Genomic DNA, 18,271 nt, shown 5'->3' with positions numbered 1-18,271 from the left:
AAAATTCTTAAGCAATAGATTTTTTTTTTTTTTTTTTTTTTTTTTTTTTTTGGGTCCTCCTTCATTGGGATTTTTGTCAAGTCTCTACAAGCCTGCTCTCCCTCCTATCCAATTCAATCAGCATGTGCAGGCTAGCACTAGGTGATGTTTGTGCAAAGTCCAGTGCACACAGTAAAATTTGACCTTTATAAAAATGAAAGGAAAGCTGCTCAGTACATACCTGCATGCTGTCTGATTTATATCGTACAGGGAGTGGTCTAGTTAATAAAAATGCTTATCTATGAGACAAAAGGATGCTAAACTACCAGACGAGAAGGACAGGCTTAAATCCATCCTGGAACTAGATTTTCTTTGGTTTTTGCCAGAACTACATTTACAGTGTTCATTTCCCAAAATCTTGTTTGAGCGATGACGCTAAATCCGTCTGCACTTTACAGTTGTGCCCTCTTTAAATGGCAGTCCAGGCTTTAGAATGGCAGGTTAAAATACAAAATTATTTTTGGCCGAGAAAGACCACTTAAGCGATGATAACGACCAGCCGCAAACTCAAAACGTTATTTTGAATAGGATTGTGCAGTGATAATGTCGCCCTCTAGTGTCTGAGTGGAAGTTTCAAACCACATGATGCTGCCTTCAATGCTGCCTCGATTATTGGACATACAAAACCTATGAAGGTCAGAAGATGATTAAAATGAGTTATCGGAAATAAACATTTATTGCGAGGAGACTCTAAGAGAAGTGAAGGTTACAGTGAAAGTATAGATTTCAGACACTGCTTCTTTCGTCTGCTCCCTTTAGGGGTTTCAGACAAATGTAATTATAAAAGAAAGAAATATATATCTTCTTCTACACCACGAATTTCAGATGTGTGAAGAGTTATGCTGATCTACAGCAATTGTCTTGTTATATGCTAATTTAAGAATTATTTCTTGAGTTGGAACATCAAGACGCTTGTGAAATAAAAGAAGAACAGACTTTGAGGGTTCCTTGAACGCCTCATGCTCCTTACGGAGTCACGTTTGGTAGCATCTCCGGTGTAAGCGGTTATTTGACCCTTTTCCGCTGTTGGAAGGTCCAGGTATGAACTTCAGTTTACTGTCGTCACATTGTTGTTTTTATTAATCATTCCGAAGTGTCAGGCCTATGAAAAGTTAATACGAAGAGCAGTGCGGCTCTGCTAGGTTACACATGAGGCTAGCACCTATGCTAACGTTAGCTAACAGCAACCTTCAAGGTTGGTTCGCTAAAAGAAACGAAGACAGACGTTTCCCTGTATTTAAACCATTTTGGTGAATGCCAGATATATTTTAGTTTTCTATCAACATATATATTTAAATTTTGTAAGTAAGGTGACATTTACGGATAATATTGTTCACTTTTGCCTATTAAATAGCCAAAAATAACAGATATTATCTTTGCCTTGAGTTATTTGCATACGACTCGAGCGTCTTTGTAAAAAGCCACCCATGAACGGCTCATTTTAAACAGGAAAACGCTTGGAAGGAGTCTCTGACTCTTGGTGTTTTTTTTGTTCTCTCACTTATTTAAAAATAGTCTTAATATTTTTGTGTTTTTATTTCGTTTTAGCTCAGCTGGGACCGGTGAGTCCCGGACCAGGGTCATGGCTCTGAAGCTGATTCAGAGGATTCCGTTCAGGATCCGATGTTACCCTGTTGGATCCGTCAGGCCTCTGAGTACCAGCAGCCAGTCCTTATGTGTAACTTGCCTGTGTACATCAGCCGGCCGGTGTATCAGGATACGGGGCTGCCGGAAGCTACTACAGGACAGCGTGACGAGGAGTCTGACCACCATCGTCAGGGAGCCTGCCTTCATCACTAGCAGCTCAGTGGGAATCCACAGAGATTCGGTCCCGCGGTTTTGTCTGACCCAGCTGCACCGACCCACAGCTATAGAGGAACAAAGTTTCCTGCACCGTCTGGAGACCTGCTCCTCCTCCAGGCAGGTTTTTAGACTGCTGCGCTCAGTGGAAATCATGTCTGACACCATGGCCGCAGCAGCCCTTCACCGTGTGGCCGACCTGGAGCAGGAGGGTGGTGCTCTGAACAACCCCACTGTGTTGGAGGAGGCCACTATCAGGGCCCTGTGCTTCCAGCTGGAGCAGGACTCTGGACGGTTGACTGATGCTGGACTGGTTTCGGCTCTCTTGGCCTGCACACGGCTTTACTTGGATCCCTGGAGCACACTGATGGTGAGGCTCATGTCTGAGAGCCAGGCAAGGCTTGACAGGGGGGAGATGACCATAGGGGAACTGTGTACTCTGGGGCAGGCGATGCTGGCCATAGAGGGTCCAGGTAGTGTGATGTTGGAGCAGTTGATGGAGCAAATCCAGAGGCAGGAGCTTTCTAATTGGAGCCTAGCAGACCTTGTTGCTGTTTATAGACTTCTGCAAGGTGGTGTGGGTGTAGATGGAAAATACAGGGACCTCCTGAATGCCATGCACAGCCACACTGTGACTGTTACTTCCCGTATGGATCCTGCTGCTGTCAGCGGGGTGCTCGGTGCTCTCGTAACCCTGAATCAGATGCAGGCCATGCCTCTTGTGATCAATCTGTGTAAGCAGGCTGTGCGGCATGTGCCTCACTTCACCGATGAGGAGCTCACCCATGTACTTGGGGCACTAATGCACTTTGGTCACAGTGATCATTACTTTATGGAGGCGATGGAGAAATATGTTCCTACAGTGGCCTTCACCTCCCACCCAGAGACAATTACTAAAGTGATGCAGTTCTTTGGACGCAGGAACATCCTTTCCCCGCCCGTCTTTGATGCCATCGCTGAGAGCTTTGTGTACCGAGCAGATGACTACAGCACCAGCCAGGTGGCCAGGCAGATCATGGCTTTTGGGAAGCTGGGATACCTCCCACCCAATGCGGGCCAGGTGTTTGGGAAAGTAGAAACTATCCTGCACACGCGTTTCTCACACTTCCAGCCTCGAACGCTGCTCAACCTGCTCCATGCCTGCACCCTGGTGGAGAGGTTCCCTGTTAATTTTGTCTCTAAAGTTTTCAGCAGTTATTTCCTCCAGCAGCTGCAAGGTAATGCCAACACACCTGCTGTGTCATGAGTGCATGATTTAACAAAATATTGCTGACGTCATTTCCTGCTCTGTCTTTTTGTCCTGTAGAGCAGGGCATGGGAATTGACCGGGCTGTTCTGGCAGAACTGACTCAGCTCTACATGACTGTAAAATTGGAGTGTCCCTTCTACGAGGTAAAGTATTTAGAACAATGTGAAGGGTTAGACACTTGGAAAGCTGAATGACACAGGAACAATACAAAACCTGAATACACACCCACAGGCTTAACTCATCATCGGTGTGTGAGCTTCAGTGCATTTTAGTTATGTGGCAAAAAATGTACCTCAGTATTTCAGTGTGGTCACACAATCAACAGAAAACAGATTTCACTGTGTTTAGTTTGATTGTGTTTTGTTTTTCCTCAAATCATGGTGACTGTAATTAACTAAATTATAAACGATAAAGTTTTTTTTCTTGTAATAGCCCCTCTGTGTGATGGCTTTACCCGTCATTTTGTCAGTATTTTACATTAGGAGCAAATTATTTATCAATTTACTTATCTAGGTTACTTTGAAGGGTCACTTTATTGTTTCTACAGTGTTCTGTTGTATTTTATTTAAATTTGACTTACCAACCTCCAATTCCATTCTTTTATCTAGTTTTCATTTTTTGAGATCCAAAAACACAAACTAACAAATGTATACACGTTCTGTGAGCCTTTATAAAAACAGGATGTGTTTTTATTGTGTGGTTTTTCTCATTTCAAATGGATAGCAAACACACGTAAACAAAAAGAAGTGAATACTAATAACATTTATACTGCTCAGTGTTTTTGTTGTCAAATAAATGAAAATCTGTAAGTCACACATCATGGCAGGCTATGTGAACACTTTCCTGTGTCAGCCTTTGTTTTTCTTTCATCAGGGTCCCAAACTCCTTCCAAAATACTGCGTCAAGTCTTTCCTCATGTCTGGCCGCTCTCTGGAGACACCAGTGGATCCACATCTGTACAACTCTGTGAAAACTGGATTGGTGGATTTGCTCGGGGATCGTTCATACTTTGGATCAAAAGTTCTGACGCCGTACTGCTACACACTCGGTAACACACACACACACTGGTTTGCACCAGTGGTTTACTTCATAAATGTTTCCTGTAGCTTATCTACTGAAGGCTTCTTTCTTTTCTTGTTGCAGATGTTGAGATAAAACTTGATGAAGAGGGATATGTGCTGCCTGCCAGCCAAACTGATGATGTATACAAAAGGTAAACCAGTTTCATGTTTTCGATGTCAAAGCAGTGAAAGTAAAGTTCGTATTTGAGAGCTGTTTGGTGACGTTGCAGGATCGCTCTGTGTATCGATGGACAAAAGAGGTTCACGTCAAACTTGAGGCAGCTTCTTGGAAAAGAGGCCATCAAGCAGCGGCATCTGCGCCTTCTGGGATATGAAGTTGTTCAGGTTAGATCCTCAACAGTTCTTAGAATTGTGTAGATCGGTACACCCTAAAATTCAAACGAAATAGCCGAATTTGTGTTCTTCTTTCTAGATTCCTTACTTTGAGTTTGAAAAGCTGCAAAGCAAGACCAGCATGGTGGAGTATCTACACCAAAAAATCTTTCCTCACACCTACAGGCTCAGCTGGTGACCGCGAAACAGTCTCGCTGTGGTTGGAACATCAGGGCTTTTAAAAAGAAAAACTCCATATTTATTTTTGCTAACAGTCATTGCCAAGTTAATGTGTTTTAAGTTATCACCTGCACATGCACAAATTTAACTGGACAATAAACTGTCTTTTGTACAAAAAAATGACTTGATGGAATGATTTCTATATCACACAAGGATGAGTATTGTTTGAAAAATATAATTTATTTTGTTTTTTGCAACAGGGTGCTGCAAAAACTGTACAAAGATAATAGAAACCTAATTCCGGCAATCACAAGCTTAGTTATAAAGAGTCAGAAGCACAATCTTTAATTAAAGACGCCCGATTTTTACCTTACAGTTTCTACCATTCATTGGACAGAAGATGCTTTGGTTTTTATTGCTGCCTTTTTCGGCCAGGAGTGTCAGTTGGATAAATAGGAAAAAAAGGGCTATGATACATGTAAAACTAGCATGATATGTTTTCGAACTACCCCTTTAAGAAGCTGGGATCTGAGGAAGGCCAAACTCGTCTACCAGGACACCATCCTAAAAGAAAAAGAAGGAATTCCCATGAATAATGAAAGCATAACGAACCAAGAAGCTATAAACTAAATAGAAATTTCACAGGAAACTGTAAAACTCTTGTGATCAGTACCCTGTTTGACTTGTCGCCGGGCAGGCCCTCTGGGATGGAAGGAGCAGATGAGGCCTCGTCGAGGTAGGAGCTGTCGTCATCCATCAGCAGCTCATCTCCCAGAGCGTCCAGCTCTGTGGACAGAACAGCATTTAAAGATCAGGAGCTCTATCACTTTAGATCTGTGTTTAAACTGTCTACACATGTGAATCCTTAAAAAGTCCTAACTGATGTCAGTGGAAAAACTAGAAGCCTTTTTTATGAAACCCACACACTGGTCACATATGCTGCAAAGATAAGTCTTGACCAGAACTGCTGCAGCTTTGGACTCTGTAATGTTTTCTTTCTTAATGCTGTATATGTGAAATCCTGGCATATTGGTGTTTTCCCGACCTGCTTCCAAGTCGTCCTCGTCGATGTCAGGTGTGCCATAGCTTCTGCTCATCGCTTCCTGGATCTCATTGGCATCCTCCATCATGTCCTCCAGCTGGTCTTGGAGATCCTGAATATTTTAAAAAAAGTTTGAAGCATTACATTTGTGTCAGCAGCGTCTTTGGTAATTTGATAACCAGCACACTCTGCTCATATTTCATCTGGGCTGTTATTAATCCCTGCTGGCCAATCACCATTAAGGATCTTTCCTGTACAGGACTTATCTAACATGTGTATTTGACAACCAATACAATAGTTTCTGGGTTTTTCTGGGTGTAGCTGCACAGGCAGAGACCACCCTCACTAATTTGTGATGCACAGCGACTCATTTTGTTATATCAGCAGACCTTCAAGGGTTAAAGAGATAGCACCTAAGACTGGTAACTGAATTTCAATAATAATAATTAATTAGTTAATTATTAACTAACAGCCAAGTAACTACATTAACTGCTGTTAAAATAACCTGAAAGCATACCTCAATTTTATCAATCTTCACATTCTTGTAAGCCTTCTTCATGTCTTTGAGGCCAACTTTCATGGCATCAACCTAAAAGAAGAAAAACAAAACATGTTAGCACACATAATATTTTCTTCTGTAACTAAGATCTGGTCCAGTTCCTGTTCTCTTACTGTAGTTTTAGTGTCTTTCAGGTTTTGGATCGCGTAGTTTGTTTGCTCCATGTTGAACGACTGCTGCATAAGATTGTCTCTCTGGCTTTCATACCTTGGAGCCGTGAAGAAATAAAGTTATGAGAGCAATCAAGGTGGCAGCTTAAATAACTTACCCTTTCTTTAGGAAGTAAAAGTACTCACATTCTCTTCTGCTTGAGCACTCTCATTGCCTTTTGCTTGACCATGTTCTAGTGGGGGAGAAAAAGGACAAACTTGTGGAAAACCCCCTCACAAACTGTAGGAATTATTTTAGAGAGGTTTATTTTGATCTTGAGATGTCGTACTGAAAGTTTTTAAGAGACACCAGCCTCTTTGTCTTACAGTACAACCGGACAACAAGACTCACCTTTGAAGGCCCATCTCTCATCTTTTTCATCTGATCTTTGTACTTCACAAGTTCAGCATCTAGTCTGGCGATTTTCTTGTCAATGGACTCCGCCCGAGAATCCACCTGAAAGTAGAAACATGACATCAATTTTAGTTGATCTCTGACAGTAGGACCATATTATTATTGGAGCTCTTTTTAAAGAACAACACAGTAATGAATTCAGGGTTTTTCCTGGTTCAGAATAGGCCACTAAATGGTCCTACAGATGTTGAAGGGCATCTACAGACTATGCTGCCTATGTTTTATACCTCTGTGGTAGCAATAGTGGTCTTGTATGCGACAGTGTGCTGGGGCAGCTGGGTGAAGGCAGTTGATGGCAACAGATTGAACAAACTTATCGAGAAGGCTGGTTCAACTCCTCAGCATCTTGGACAATCCATCCAAGCATGACCCTCTTGATTAGTCACCACAGCACACGAGTCAAATGACTCACTGCCACAAGGTGCAGGCCTGAGGACTACAGGAAGTTCCTTTCTACCTGTGGCTATTAGACAGTACAACTCCTCCCTCATGTGATGCATGAAAAATATACACATGCACAGCAACACTTCCTAACCCATCGACACTTTACCAGATGGGACTATCATTATTATTATTATTATTATTATTATTAATATTATTATTATTATTAATACAGTATCACTTGTAGTTTATTCTCCATTGTCACATACTACAACAGCATTAAAAATATTATTTACAACACCACTTTCTGCCTATTTATAATACTAATCATACTGACATTTATACTTATTTTAACATTTTGCTGTTGCTCTCACCTGTGTCTTATCTTTCCAGCAGCCGTTCAGTAGTTGATCATAATTTTTTTTGTGTGAGAATGTTTTTTCTCATCGTACCGAGCATCTAAAAAGGCACAGGGATTTCCCTTGGGATCTATTTTATCTCATCTTATCAGAAACTAAGCATTTTCCTGTTATTTCTGGCCATTTGGTGGAGACTGTAAAAGTATTTTATGTTACAGTAAATTAAAAACAAAATATTTTTCTATCACAGCCGTGGTAATTTTCCTGCGGTGGGCGCTAAAACTCATCATCATTAAACACGTCCTTCCTCTCCAGTCTGACAACCAGTTTAACTGGTTCATGTCTGCTTATTCTCTTTGTTTTACTCGGAGAACAACATGGTTTCAGCTCAATCACAGTCGAATGGCTCAAATTCCTGCCCAGCGTTACACAATGATGACCCATTACCCACACTGAAAACTGACTGTGTGCTTTGAGAACCTTATTAACCGACTGACACTGTCAACTCAAGGCGTTAGGTTTTAAGTCTACGAGACATTAAAAATATAAAAAAATAACATACGATTAATCTAGAAAATAATGTATATTTCCCAGAATGATATCTCCAATTAAATGTGTGAACCCGTGGCCTGTTTGGTCCCCAGAAACTTGGCTAACACTTAGCTAACTGTCTTTGTTTACTTCGTTTAAAGATCCTTCCGAAAAGTTATTTCCGCCTCATACTTACGCTTCCGATGCAGTCCGTCAGGTTCGGTGGCGGACCTTTATCTTTTCCTTTGCCAAATATGCGATTCATTTCGGCAAAAATTAGGTGAAAAGTGTAAAAGAACAGCTACGTTTGTTTGCCTGTCAAGAGTTCAGTGTCCAACTAAACACCCGGAAAAGCCCTTCCCATGACGTAAGGGGAGTCACATGGGTTTGACTCACCCGGCCACGCCCTCCTCAGATTACTCTTGAGCTGATGTATGTGTGCTTGTTTATTGGCCTGCCTCGTCTTTATATGGCGCAATTAAGTTCCTCAACTAATTCTTTTTCTCTCTTTTTTTTGCCGTTTAGATAGCACTAATTCTAAAAATTAAACACAACTACACAAAATTTGTACAAAATTCAGGGTCCGAAATTAACTTAATATGATATATATGAAATATTCTATCATTTCATATATTATGTCTATTACCTACAGTAAGCTCAAGTATTCCAGTTATCCACACCACAGCTTGTAACTAAAAGCTATATGCCCCCCACTCCGCCCACACACTCTGATAATATTAAAATTAGGTACATCTTTCTAGACATAGCCTCGCCAGCCCGTCTGGTTCATTTTCCTTTATTATTTATTATGCTTGCTGCCTTCAAACAAACATGCTGTTAAAAGCATAAATTAATACGGCCATCTGCTTTTTCCATAAAAGCTCTTATTATTTGTTGAGCCATTTTCAAAAGACAAGTCATTTATGAAGGAGAATACAACAGAAAATGTAAATTAGGAAAAAAGTGTTAGTAGCTCAGAACCTGAATGTTTCCTTGTTTTGCTTCACTGATGGTTTGTTTAAAACAAAATGATGCATATTTTCAGTATCAGACTACGGACTACAGACTCAGTACTCTGTATGTAAATAAAATTCATTTGACCTGAACTTAGAACATGAACCTACATGAATCCAGTCTGTCTGTTCTCATTATGGCTTATTTCTACACATACAGAAATAGTCCAAAAACACTAAGTGCTGGAATTTGCCTACAGCAATTCAGTAATTCATACACTGCCATGCTAAGTCGAATCAATTTAGTAATGTTGAAATATAAATGCTATGAACAAATCAGAAATGAGGTTACTACTACTACTACTACTACTACTACTAATAATAATAATAATAATGATAAACAATTACGGTTTTGTATCAGGTGCATTAATCGTGAATAATGATCAAATGATCTGGAAGTCTTGAATATTGAGGGACTTGTGGATGTATTATAATGAACATAATAAAAGAAGTCTGAGACACAGAAGCTTGTAATGTGGGAGAAATCATCAATCATCACCTGATGTATCTTCTTATCCCGTGATCTTGCAGAAGTGGCACAATTGAGATCCAGTATGTGAACACTAATATGGACTGCTATAGAGAAGCTTCTGTTTATGCCAAGTTATGTGAATGCAGCTATTAATCATTGCAGTTTCTTTAAAATAAAAAAACAAAACAAAGACCGCACATTGCATCCTCTTTCCTCTGGGGGGAGCTGATGGCTTACAGTAAAAAACTGTAGAAGTCTGCAGAGTCGCTGCCTCCAATAAGAATCTCTTCAAGGCTTCAACTTCTATTAAAACAAGTCACCAAAAAGGAGAGAGATTTGTTTTCCTTAAAACAAACAAACAATGAGTATCCGCTATCACCGAGCTTGTCACACTCCAAGGAAAGAATCAGTGTGTATTTGTTAAACTTGCTTTATTAAGCTCTTCACAGACAAGTTTTAATCGATAAGTACACGTCCTGCTCGAATGACGGCAGGAGAAGCCAATGTACAGCATTAAACTGTGAGCACAGAGATTAAAAAGAAATAAATAAAAACTACAACGATGCCTCGATCACAGTGTTGATTCTTAGAATAACGTCTCTTATTTTTAGAACATCTGTGCTTTATCTATTTTTGTGTCCGTATACATGTGTCAGCAAGAGATTTATCAACAAGTATTAGCTAAAGATGCTTTTTTTTAATGAGATAGATGACTTTTATGTAGTATTTGCAGTACATTCAAAATGACAGCACAGTCCATGAAGCCTATGGCTATTGATGTTGCCTTTACTATCATAGCAGTGATGATTAACATGCTACAAATACAGTATATTTTTATAAAGTCTGTGCAAAGATTTTCTTTTTGCAGTCTATACAAAATAAGTCCTTGTATACAGACTGAGATACTGTACAGTTGTTAGAATATTCTGTATTTTTACTTGTTGAAAGAGCTAATCGGCTTATCAGACTGTACAACAATAACAGTATGACAGTTCAGCAGGACTACAGTATGTGTATCATGGTAAAAGCCATACACAAAGCACATGTCATTATTAGTTATATACCATAAAGTTAACAACTTATCAGTCTGGACACAACGCCAGGGTCAAAGCTGATAGAGAGCCCTCTGTCAAATTTTAAATGCACATTCAAGTCCAGGATCTTCCCTCCACATTCGCTCATTGACTAACTTGCTTTGATGCAGATGAATGTTGCTTTTTTCTTTTCTTTCTCTGACTCTTACACAACTTCAAAGTCCAACATGAGTCCGTGAGTGCTCTCACACTGCGGTCAATCAGCACCATTCAGGCTATGCACGGATGTGAAAATGTTTTTGGCACATGTCTGCTGTCAGGGATTCATGCAAATATCACCGGCATGTCAAATGCATTGAATAAAAATAGCAAACATTATAATATGAAGTGCTGTTTGACCCCATCTAGTAATCATTCCTGAAGTCATTTTTCTGCTGCCACAAACATTTTTTCCTGGACTTTTAAAGGCACATTTGGCAAATGAAAAAATGATAGGAGGAAATTTTGGGAATAAACAGCATTTGAGAGACAAATGAATCAAAACTGATGAAACTTGATATGGGCCAAGTGATTTTAATCAGTCTCCTGCTCGTTTACCCTTTAAATAATCGTCAGTTCTCCTGAGATATCTTAACATAATTATCTCATGACTGTGTGTGCAATATTGTGTAATGATGATTTTATGAAAGGCTAATCTGCTGATTATTTTGCCAGTAAGCTCAATACCCATCCACCCGCCCATCCATCCATCTCTTACTTATTCAATTCAGGGTTGTAGAGGTGATGTAACGTATCTCAGCTGTCAGTACACACTGGGAAGGTTGGCAGTCTAAATTAAACTTATGGCTAAATAAATCATCATTAAAACAGTAAGCGATCATAAATTTGTTTTAAAAATGTTTAATTAACTGTCATGTATGAAATCAAAATCCCATTTAGGATGCTGGATGGTGCGAATGTTTAATTTTTCCTAAAAAAAAAACCCTTCCTGAACAATTACTTAGTCATCAAAATAAATGGGGATTCATGTAATAATTGGTTAATCAACTAATTGTTGGACCTCCATCAACAGTAATCCATATTAATTATAAGCAGCACTTTCTTCATACAAAGAGGATCTTTGACCTACTTAAAATTGTTTGGTTTACATCCACCTGCCAGGTTAAACCATAAATGCACAATCTTTGTCTCGACCTACAATCACAGGCTGCTATGAGGGAAAGTGTCAGAAGTCAGAGGACACGAGGATGGATTGATTTGGATTTATGGACAACCACATCAATGATTATACCCTGGGTGATAATTAAAATGAAGTGAATCCAAAACCCAGTCTACATTGCTGTTGTGATGTGGGTTAAACCCAGGTACTGTGAGTCTTCTTTTCCAGTGTGGGAGATTGAAGACAGTTCCACTGCTAGTCATGTCGGCTTACCAGTCCCATCTGGGTTTTCCAGGGGAACAGCGGCCTCTCGCACAGTGCTGGGGGCCTTTTTGCTCCCTGACACCTTCTCCCCCTTCAGTTTGGCTGACAGGCAGAAGTCTTTGAAGCAGCGTTTAAAGTTCTCATCCAGAAAGGCGTAGAGGACAGGATTGAGGCTGCTGTTGGTGTAACCCAGAGCCACGCAGAAGAAGTAGGCGGCCATGATGGCGGTGGTTTCCGGCACGGTGACGAGAGCTTTGACCAGGATGAAGATGTGAATGGGCGTCCAGCAGACCACAAACACGGCCACCACGACCACCACCAACCGCGTGATCCGGCGCAAGTTGCGATCCTTCTCCCTCGAGCCGGACAGCATTCGGACACTCTTCAGCCTCAGGACCATGAGGGAGTAGCACACGGTGATAATGAGCACAGGCACGACGAAGGCAAAGACAAACACTAAAATCTTCATCAGTGTGTCCCACTTTGTGTAGGGATCGGGGAACTGCAGCGCGCACTCTGTTATGTCTGTGGAAGAACAGTGGAGAGAAAATAAAGTCCAAAGTGGCAATTTTATTTATATGACATGTTTTATGAAACTCAATGTAATTAACACTGAAAATAAAAACAGAAAAACCTGTAGGTTTGATTATGTCTTAAGTTAGTGAAAACATAAAAAAAAAAAAGGCATTCACACACAGCTACCAAGTGTGAACAAAAAGGTTTTGAGTCTATTTTTGAAGTGCACTTTATGATAAATGAAATTCCACTTCACAATTTTCTGCAATCAATTTAGCAAGTTGCTGTAGAATAGCTAATCTGCACTCAACAAGGGAACATTTTGCTCTAAACGCTTTTTTATTTCTTACATCATCTATATTCAGGAAGGAGGTGCTCAATTTGTAGCTAATGAAAAACTCTTCACTGACAGATGGATTTGATATTTTGAATATATTTCTGTTCTTAACATTTTATTAGTACATGCTTGGAGAGAATTTGCTGCGCATAGAAAGTGGACAGAGACTCTTAAACTTTTTGTTAGACATTGGGGAAAGACTTCCTCACCGCTGTTCGTCTGAGTACCGCCCAGCACAAAAGCAGGTATCCCTGCGGCCGAGGACAAGATCCAGATGCACACGTTTATCATCTTGGCCTTGAGGGGAGTGCGGAAATCCAGGGCTTTCACGGGGTGGCACACGGCCACGTAGCGGTCCACACTCATCATGGTGAGGGTGAAGATACTGGTGAACATGTTGTAGTAGTCGATGGAGATGAAGACCTTGCATACCACTTCGCCGAAGGGCCACGTATTCAGAAGGTAGTCAGTGCTCTGGAATGGCATCGTGGTGGTGACGAGGGCGTCGGCGAGTGCCAGGTTGAAAATATAAATATTGGTGGCCGTCTTCATCTTCGTGTACCTGTTAAATATGCACAACACAAAGTTGTCCTGTGAGGAGAGATACGGCACTGTCTCGGCAGCCGTTATTGCTTCGCGACTCAGAGGAAGACCTTTGTTCTGGGCTCATTATGAATTAAACATTGTCCATTAGTCCACAGTGCTTTCTTGAATTTGTAATGCAATCTTTCAGGCTCACACTTCATTGTTATGTATAAAGTGGTGCTGATTGGAAACCATATCCAATGAGCTTTATTGTGTATTTACAGATTTTTACTTGTGGTAGCACCCATGCAAAATACATGCAGATTTTTGGAATTTGGGTAGAAATTTTTAAAAGTTGATTATTTCTGCGCAATTTACTTGCTATAGTATGATCTGCAAGAACCTAAAAGATTCACCTGAAAGAATGAACTTCTGTTCAAGATTACAGCAAAATTATCAGAAAGAGTGTCAGTGTTTCACAATCAAATTTTGGTTAGAATAAACTGCATTCGTGTCATGTTGGAGTAATCAGAAAAATTTGTTTCCAACTGGAAAAATTAATGTGAACTCCCCTCCATTTGAGATCAACCTGAAAATAGGCATTATTTTGCACAATTTGCAGAGTTGCTGGTATTATATACCACAGTATAGTGGGCTAAAGTAATTCAACTATTTATAAATGGTCTACTATTCACAAGCAGTAATCCAGAGAAAGAGACAGGTAAAACAATATTTCTTTATAATACAGCCCTCTGAAACCAGACAAGTTGCTTAAAGGACCTATTAGCAACCAGTTACTTTAGCTAATCATAAAGACAAAAAAACCCAAGAAAATAGTTGTGACCAGAAAAAAGAAGTTCAGTCTACCAGAAGCTCACTATTGAACACACTGCATGTCTTTTATTTATGGTGTGATTAACCCAAAATGTAGAAGCAGTAAATTTAGTTTCAAGCTAACTAGCTGCTAGCTTCAGCTTTATATTCATAGATAAAGCTCAGTCCTCTGGGCAAAAGAGAAATGTATTTGTCATGATATCAAAGTTTTTTCAAGTTTACTTTTAGCCACTTGGGTTTAGTTCAGCAGGCACTGACCCTGATATGTGGATTAACGTGTTAGCAAGCAGCTATTTTGTTTTTTATACACATATAGCAGAGAATAAGCAAAGTTATATTCACTGGGAGTTATAAATACATTCAGTGGCTTTACTTCATTATGTAACGTGTTCAAGTGCAGTTGTATACCAAATATCTAATCAGCCAATCACATGGCAGCAACTTAGCGGATCTAGACATTGTAGTGGATCTAGTTTAGTCTGAGAATAAGACTGGGGAAAAATGTGATTTAAGTAACTTTTTTGTGTCACATGGGCTAGTCTGAGTATTTCAGAAACTGCTGATCTACAAAGGACAACCAGTATAGCATTTACCAAAAAGAGAAACTATCCAAATCAGCAGTTCACTGATTGAAAATATCTTGTCGATACAAGAAGCCAGAGCAGACTATTTCAAACTGAAAGGTGAGTAACAGTAATTCAAATATCCACTCGTTGCGACCTAAGTATGCAGAAGAGTGTCTTTGAATGGACAACATATCAAACCTTGAGGCAAATGGGCTACAGCAGCAGAAGACCACACCAGCTGCTACTTCTGTCAGATAAGAACAGGAAACTGAGGCTACATTTCACACAGACTCATCAAAAGTGAAAAATGGATTGGAAAAACCTTGCCTGGTTTGATGAGTAAGTGTTACTGCTCCAACTTTTGCATGGTAGGGTCAGAATTTGGCATAAACAACATGAAAACCCTTATCCACCTTGCCTTGTATCAACTGATCAGGCTGGTGATGTATAATGGTGTAGGGCATATTTTCTTGTCCCCCTTTGAACTCCTCTGAGCACTGCAGCCTACCTGAGTATTGTTGCTGACCATCCTTTTATGACCATAATGTAGCCATCTCCTGATGGCTTCTTCCAGCAGGATAATGCACAAAGTTCAAATCATCTCATACTGGTTTCCTGAACATGACAATGAGTTCACTGTACTATAATGGCCATTTAGAGGCCAGGGGGTGGAACGGCAGATTCACATCATGGATGTGCAGCTGACAAATCTGCAGTAACTGTGTGACGCTATCATGTCAAAATAGACCAAAATCTCTGAGGAGCTTATGTCAGATTGTTGAATCTGACATAAGGAATAAGAGCACATCTAAAAGCGAAAGATGGTAAAACGGACAGTTTGTCTACATAAAACATGACATGTCTGAAAATCAGACAAGCGGCCTAAACATCTATTTTGTGGCCCAAATTGACTTTATTACATTTGAATAATTTCATATATTTCTTCCCAATAAATCAGCATTAAGCATCTTCTTCCTTCAGCTGTTCTGTATGGAGCAACAGTAAAATGAAAAAGCTGGCTCCTGCAGACAGGCGAAGCCATCAACCTGATTTGAGGTAATTGTTGTCGAGGAACTGAAGCATTCTGGATGGCACTGCAGCAGTTCACGTTACATCAGATAAGATTTGTTGCTCACACAGACCATAAATAAAGCCCAATGAGGTGTAAGCATGTTATTGGGTTGACAAAGCACCACTGGTTTCAGACGTAATTAATATTATGCCTGCCAGGCCAGACTTGATGAGAAATGTATAGAATTCCATTTTATATCTGGGAGGTCTTGCTGGAGAGTTGCCATTCATAAAGTTGGCATGTTTCATTTTCTGGAGGAGGTAGAATTAGCTCTCTGTCACCAAGCTTTTGAACATTTAATGTCAGATTAGAAATGACAACATTCCCTTTCTTTGCCAAAATGAAGTCTTGTTTTCTTTTTTGAGACTTGGGGGTTTAAAAAAGATCGTTCTCTATCTGGATGCTGTCTCATACTATTTTAAATGCCCATTTTGTCAACTCTTTCATGAGCTTAGAGCATCACACCTTTTTTTCAGTGTCTGTGAAGCGCATCCAAAAACAAAATGCAGGCAAAAACAAGAACTGTGACTAACACCAGATGGCCTGGAGGTCACTGTGAAAGCCCAAGTCTGGGTGCTTGTTACTTACTATCTTATTCCCAAGCAATAACATTTGCAAAGGCAGAGAAGAAAAACATTCCTCTGGCTGGATCTTGATTTCTTAAAAAAATGACATAATAGCATCTTTTCTCTTTTCTTTTCTCCATAGAAACAGAGGAGTGATTTCTGGCACACCATGCGGATTTTAATATTTATACTTTATGATGTTATACAAAGTGGGGAGAAAAATCCTTACCTGATGATCACATACATAACGAGGCAGTTGCCCAACAAGCCGACCACAAACACCACGGAGTACACTGCGGTGATGATGGGGATGATGGGAGACATGCTCTCCTGCTCCCAGCTATCATCATCGTGGGTCACATTGCGGCTGTCAGAGTATCCGGATACCCAAGCAGTTGAATTCGCCGGACAGTCTTCCAGCAGCGAGGAGAGGCACTTGGTGTCTTCTTTGTAAATTTCAATCGGAGTGCTTTCCATTTTAACACCTGTTTGTTGTTAGGCTGGGAGGAAAAAATCCTTTCAGGTTAAGACTTTAAAATCGAGTTACTGATAAATTCCTCGTGTTGAATTCAGAGATGTAACATACAGGAGGTAAAAAAAAATATGGTGATATCGGAGCAACTGAGCTGCAAAAAAAGCATCTAGAGCATCTTTACTCAATTATAAAAATGAAAAAAAGTTTGCACGATCAATTAATTAATGCAAAAACATCACACCTACACAAACTTCACTTTGGTTGTGGAGACGCGCGCAGATCTGGAAAAACATGTCCGGTAAAATACGCGCTGTGCTGCGAATCGTTGAGGGGAAAACGCGCACTGTAATGTGAAGCTGGCAGTTTACTCACCTTAATCACTCAGAAAAAGAGAGAGGGGGGAGAAAGAGACGACGCTGTTTTTATTTTTAATATATCCTCGCAGGTATAATTCAGCTCGGCTTGTTTTGTTGCCCTGGTGAAGGTTACGGCTCATCAAAGTTTGGGGATGGTACTGCGCCCGGAGAGGAGCAGCGGCAGCTTTGCGGACCCTCGTGCACACGCACTGATGGAGAAGTGGCGCGCAATCAGGCTAGACCCACCACACACACACACACACACACACACACACACACACACACACACACACACACACACACACACACACGCCTACAACATTCACCCAAAATATGAGATGACAGAGCGATGACAATAACCTGCAGGCAAGCGCACAGCTTCCCACAATCACCATGTCACAACCGAGCAAAAACTGTTGAGCATAATGAAGTAAGATTTGTGCATTAGAAGCACTGAAAAGGGTAAAACGAGATTAACATTGCATCTATGTTGCAGTTTATTAAAAAATGGTTCTCTAACGATGTACAGGGGCTCGATGAAATTCTCCGTGGGCAAAGAAAATACGTTTTTCCTTTTAAATTGTGAATTTAGGCGAGAGTGCAACAAATACAGCCTCGCTGATGTTCAGGTGTGTGTGTATGTGTGTGTCTTCAATGATGGAGGTCATAAACACTTTAACTGGACACAGCACTGCGCATTTCAGGCCATTTCTGCTACAACCCGGGGACAGAAAAGGGGGGATGATATATGACCAAGGTCCAGCACGGCCAGCGCTCAGACCACTCCAACAAACAACCAAAATGACCCATCATTTCACCCTCAGTGAAAGGAAAAGCCATTGGCACTGGATCTCATTTTGCTTCCCAGCATTTCAAATATTCTTGATTCAAAGTCGAATTTTGATCACTTTTAGAATCCATGTTTTGTTTTGTTTTTTAAAGATGTTTAAAAACAACATCAGTTGTAGTGTACACTGTTGTTTT

The 18,271-nt window shown here is 40.4% G+C and overlaps 3 protein-coding genes across 3 annotated transcripts; 1 reads left to right on the top strand and 2 right to left on the bottom strand.

The window, feature by feature from the left end:
- The first annotated feature begins 982 nt into the window (after nt 1-982).
- On the top strand, nt 983-4,821 carry fastkd3 (FAST kinase domains 3). Its single transcript, XM_063483953.1, has 7 exons — nt 983-1,078; nt 1,588-3,056; nt 3,146-3,231; nt 3,962-4,136; nt 4,232-4,301; nt 4,380-4,494; nt 4,583-4,821. Exons 2-7 carry the CDS (start codon nt 1,622-1,624, stop codon nt 4,679-4,681), a joined length of 1,980 nt encoding a protein of 659 aa, XP_063340023.1. The 5' UTR covers nt 983-1,078; nt 1,588-1,621; the 3' UTR covers nt 4,682-4,821.
- Nucleotides 4,822-4,881: 60 nt separating this feature from the next.
- Nucleotides 4,882-8,451, bottom strand: chmp5b (charged multivesicular body protein 5b). Its single transcript, XM_063483954.1, has 8 exons — nt 8,295-8,451; nt 6,765-6,869; nt 6,560-6,606; nt 6,377-6,470; nt 6,222-6,293; nt 5,708-5,816; nt 5,336-5,448; nt 4,882-5,226 (listed from the first exon to the last, which is right to left on the bottom strand). Exons 1-8 carry the CDS (start codon nt 8,361-8,363, stop codon nt 5,176-5,178), a joined length of 660 nt encoding a protein of 219 aa, XP_063340024.1. The 5' UTR covers nt 8,364-8,451; the 3' UTR covers nt 4,882-5,175.
- A 1,546-nt stretch (nt 8,452-9,997) lies between these two features.
- Nucleotides 9,998-17,482, bottom strand: LOC134634592 (delta-type opioid receptor-like). The gene is made up of 4 exons (XM_063483887.1): nt 17,304-17,482; nt 16,686-16,956; nt 13,103-13,455; nt 9,998-12,565 (listed from the first exon to the last, which is right to left on the bottom strand). The coding sequence occupies exons 2-4, from the start codon at nt 16,931-16,933 to the stop codon at nt 12,036-12,038; spliced, it is 1,131 nt and encodes a 376-aa protein (XP_063339957.1). The 5' UTR covers nt 16,934-16,956; nt 17,304-17,482; the 3' UTR covers nt 9,998-12,035.
- Between the last annotated feature and the right edge of the window lie 789 nt (nt 17,483-18,271).

The sequence above is a fragment of the Pelmatolapia mariae genome, linkage group LG9 (genome assembly GCF_036321145.2).
Source record: "Pelmatolapia mariae isolate MD_Pm_ZW linkage group LG9, Pm_UMD_F_2, whole genome shotgun sequence".
Lineage (NCBI taxonomy): Eukaryota > Metazoa > Chordata > Actinopteri > Cichliformes > Cichlidae > Pelmatolapia > Pelmatolapia mariae.
The sequence above is the reverse complement of the archived record's forward strand: the minus strand, read 5'-3'. Positions and strand labels throughout refer to the sequence as shown.

Coding starts and splice junctions, on each gene's coding strand:
- fastkd3 (XM_063483953.1), top strand. CDS start 1,622: ATGGCTCTGAAGCTGATTCAGAGGATTCCGTTCAGGATCCGATGTTAC. Junction 3,232..3,961: donor TGGAGTGTCCCTTCTACGAG/GTAAAGTATTTA, acceptor TTCTTTCATCAG/GGTCCCAAACTCCTTCCAAA. Junction 4,495..4,582: donor TGGGATATGAAGTTGTTCAG/GTTAGATCCTCA, acceptor TCTTCTTTCTAG/ATTCCTTACTTTGAGTTTGA.
- chmp5b (XM_063483954.1), bottom strand. CDS start 8,363: ATGAATCGCATATTTGGCAAAGGAAAAGATAAAGGTCCGCCACCGAAC. Junction 5,817..6,221: donor TGAAGATTGATAAAATTGAG/GTATGCTTTCAG, acceptor TAAAATATTCAG/GATCTCCAAGACCAGCTGGA. Junction 5,449..5,707: donor CGAGGACGACTTGGAAGCAG/GTCGGGAAAACA, acceptor TTCTGTCCACAG/AGCTGGACGCTCTGGGAGAT.
- LOC134634592 (XM_063483887.1), bottom strand. CDS start 16,933: ATGGAAAGCACTCCGATTGAAATTTACAAAGAAGACACCAAGTGCCTC. Junction 13,456..16,685: donor GTTATGTATGTGATCATCAG/GTAAGGATTTTT, acceptor CATATTTAACAG/GTACACGAAGATGAAGACGG. Junction 12,566..13,102: donor CGGTACTCAGACGAACAGCG/GTGAGGAAGTCT, acceptor GTTCTTCCACAG/ACATAACAGAGTGCGCGCTG.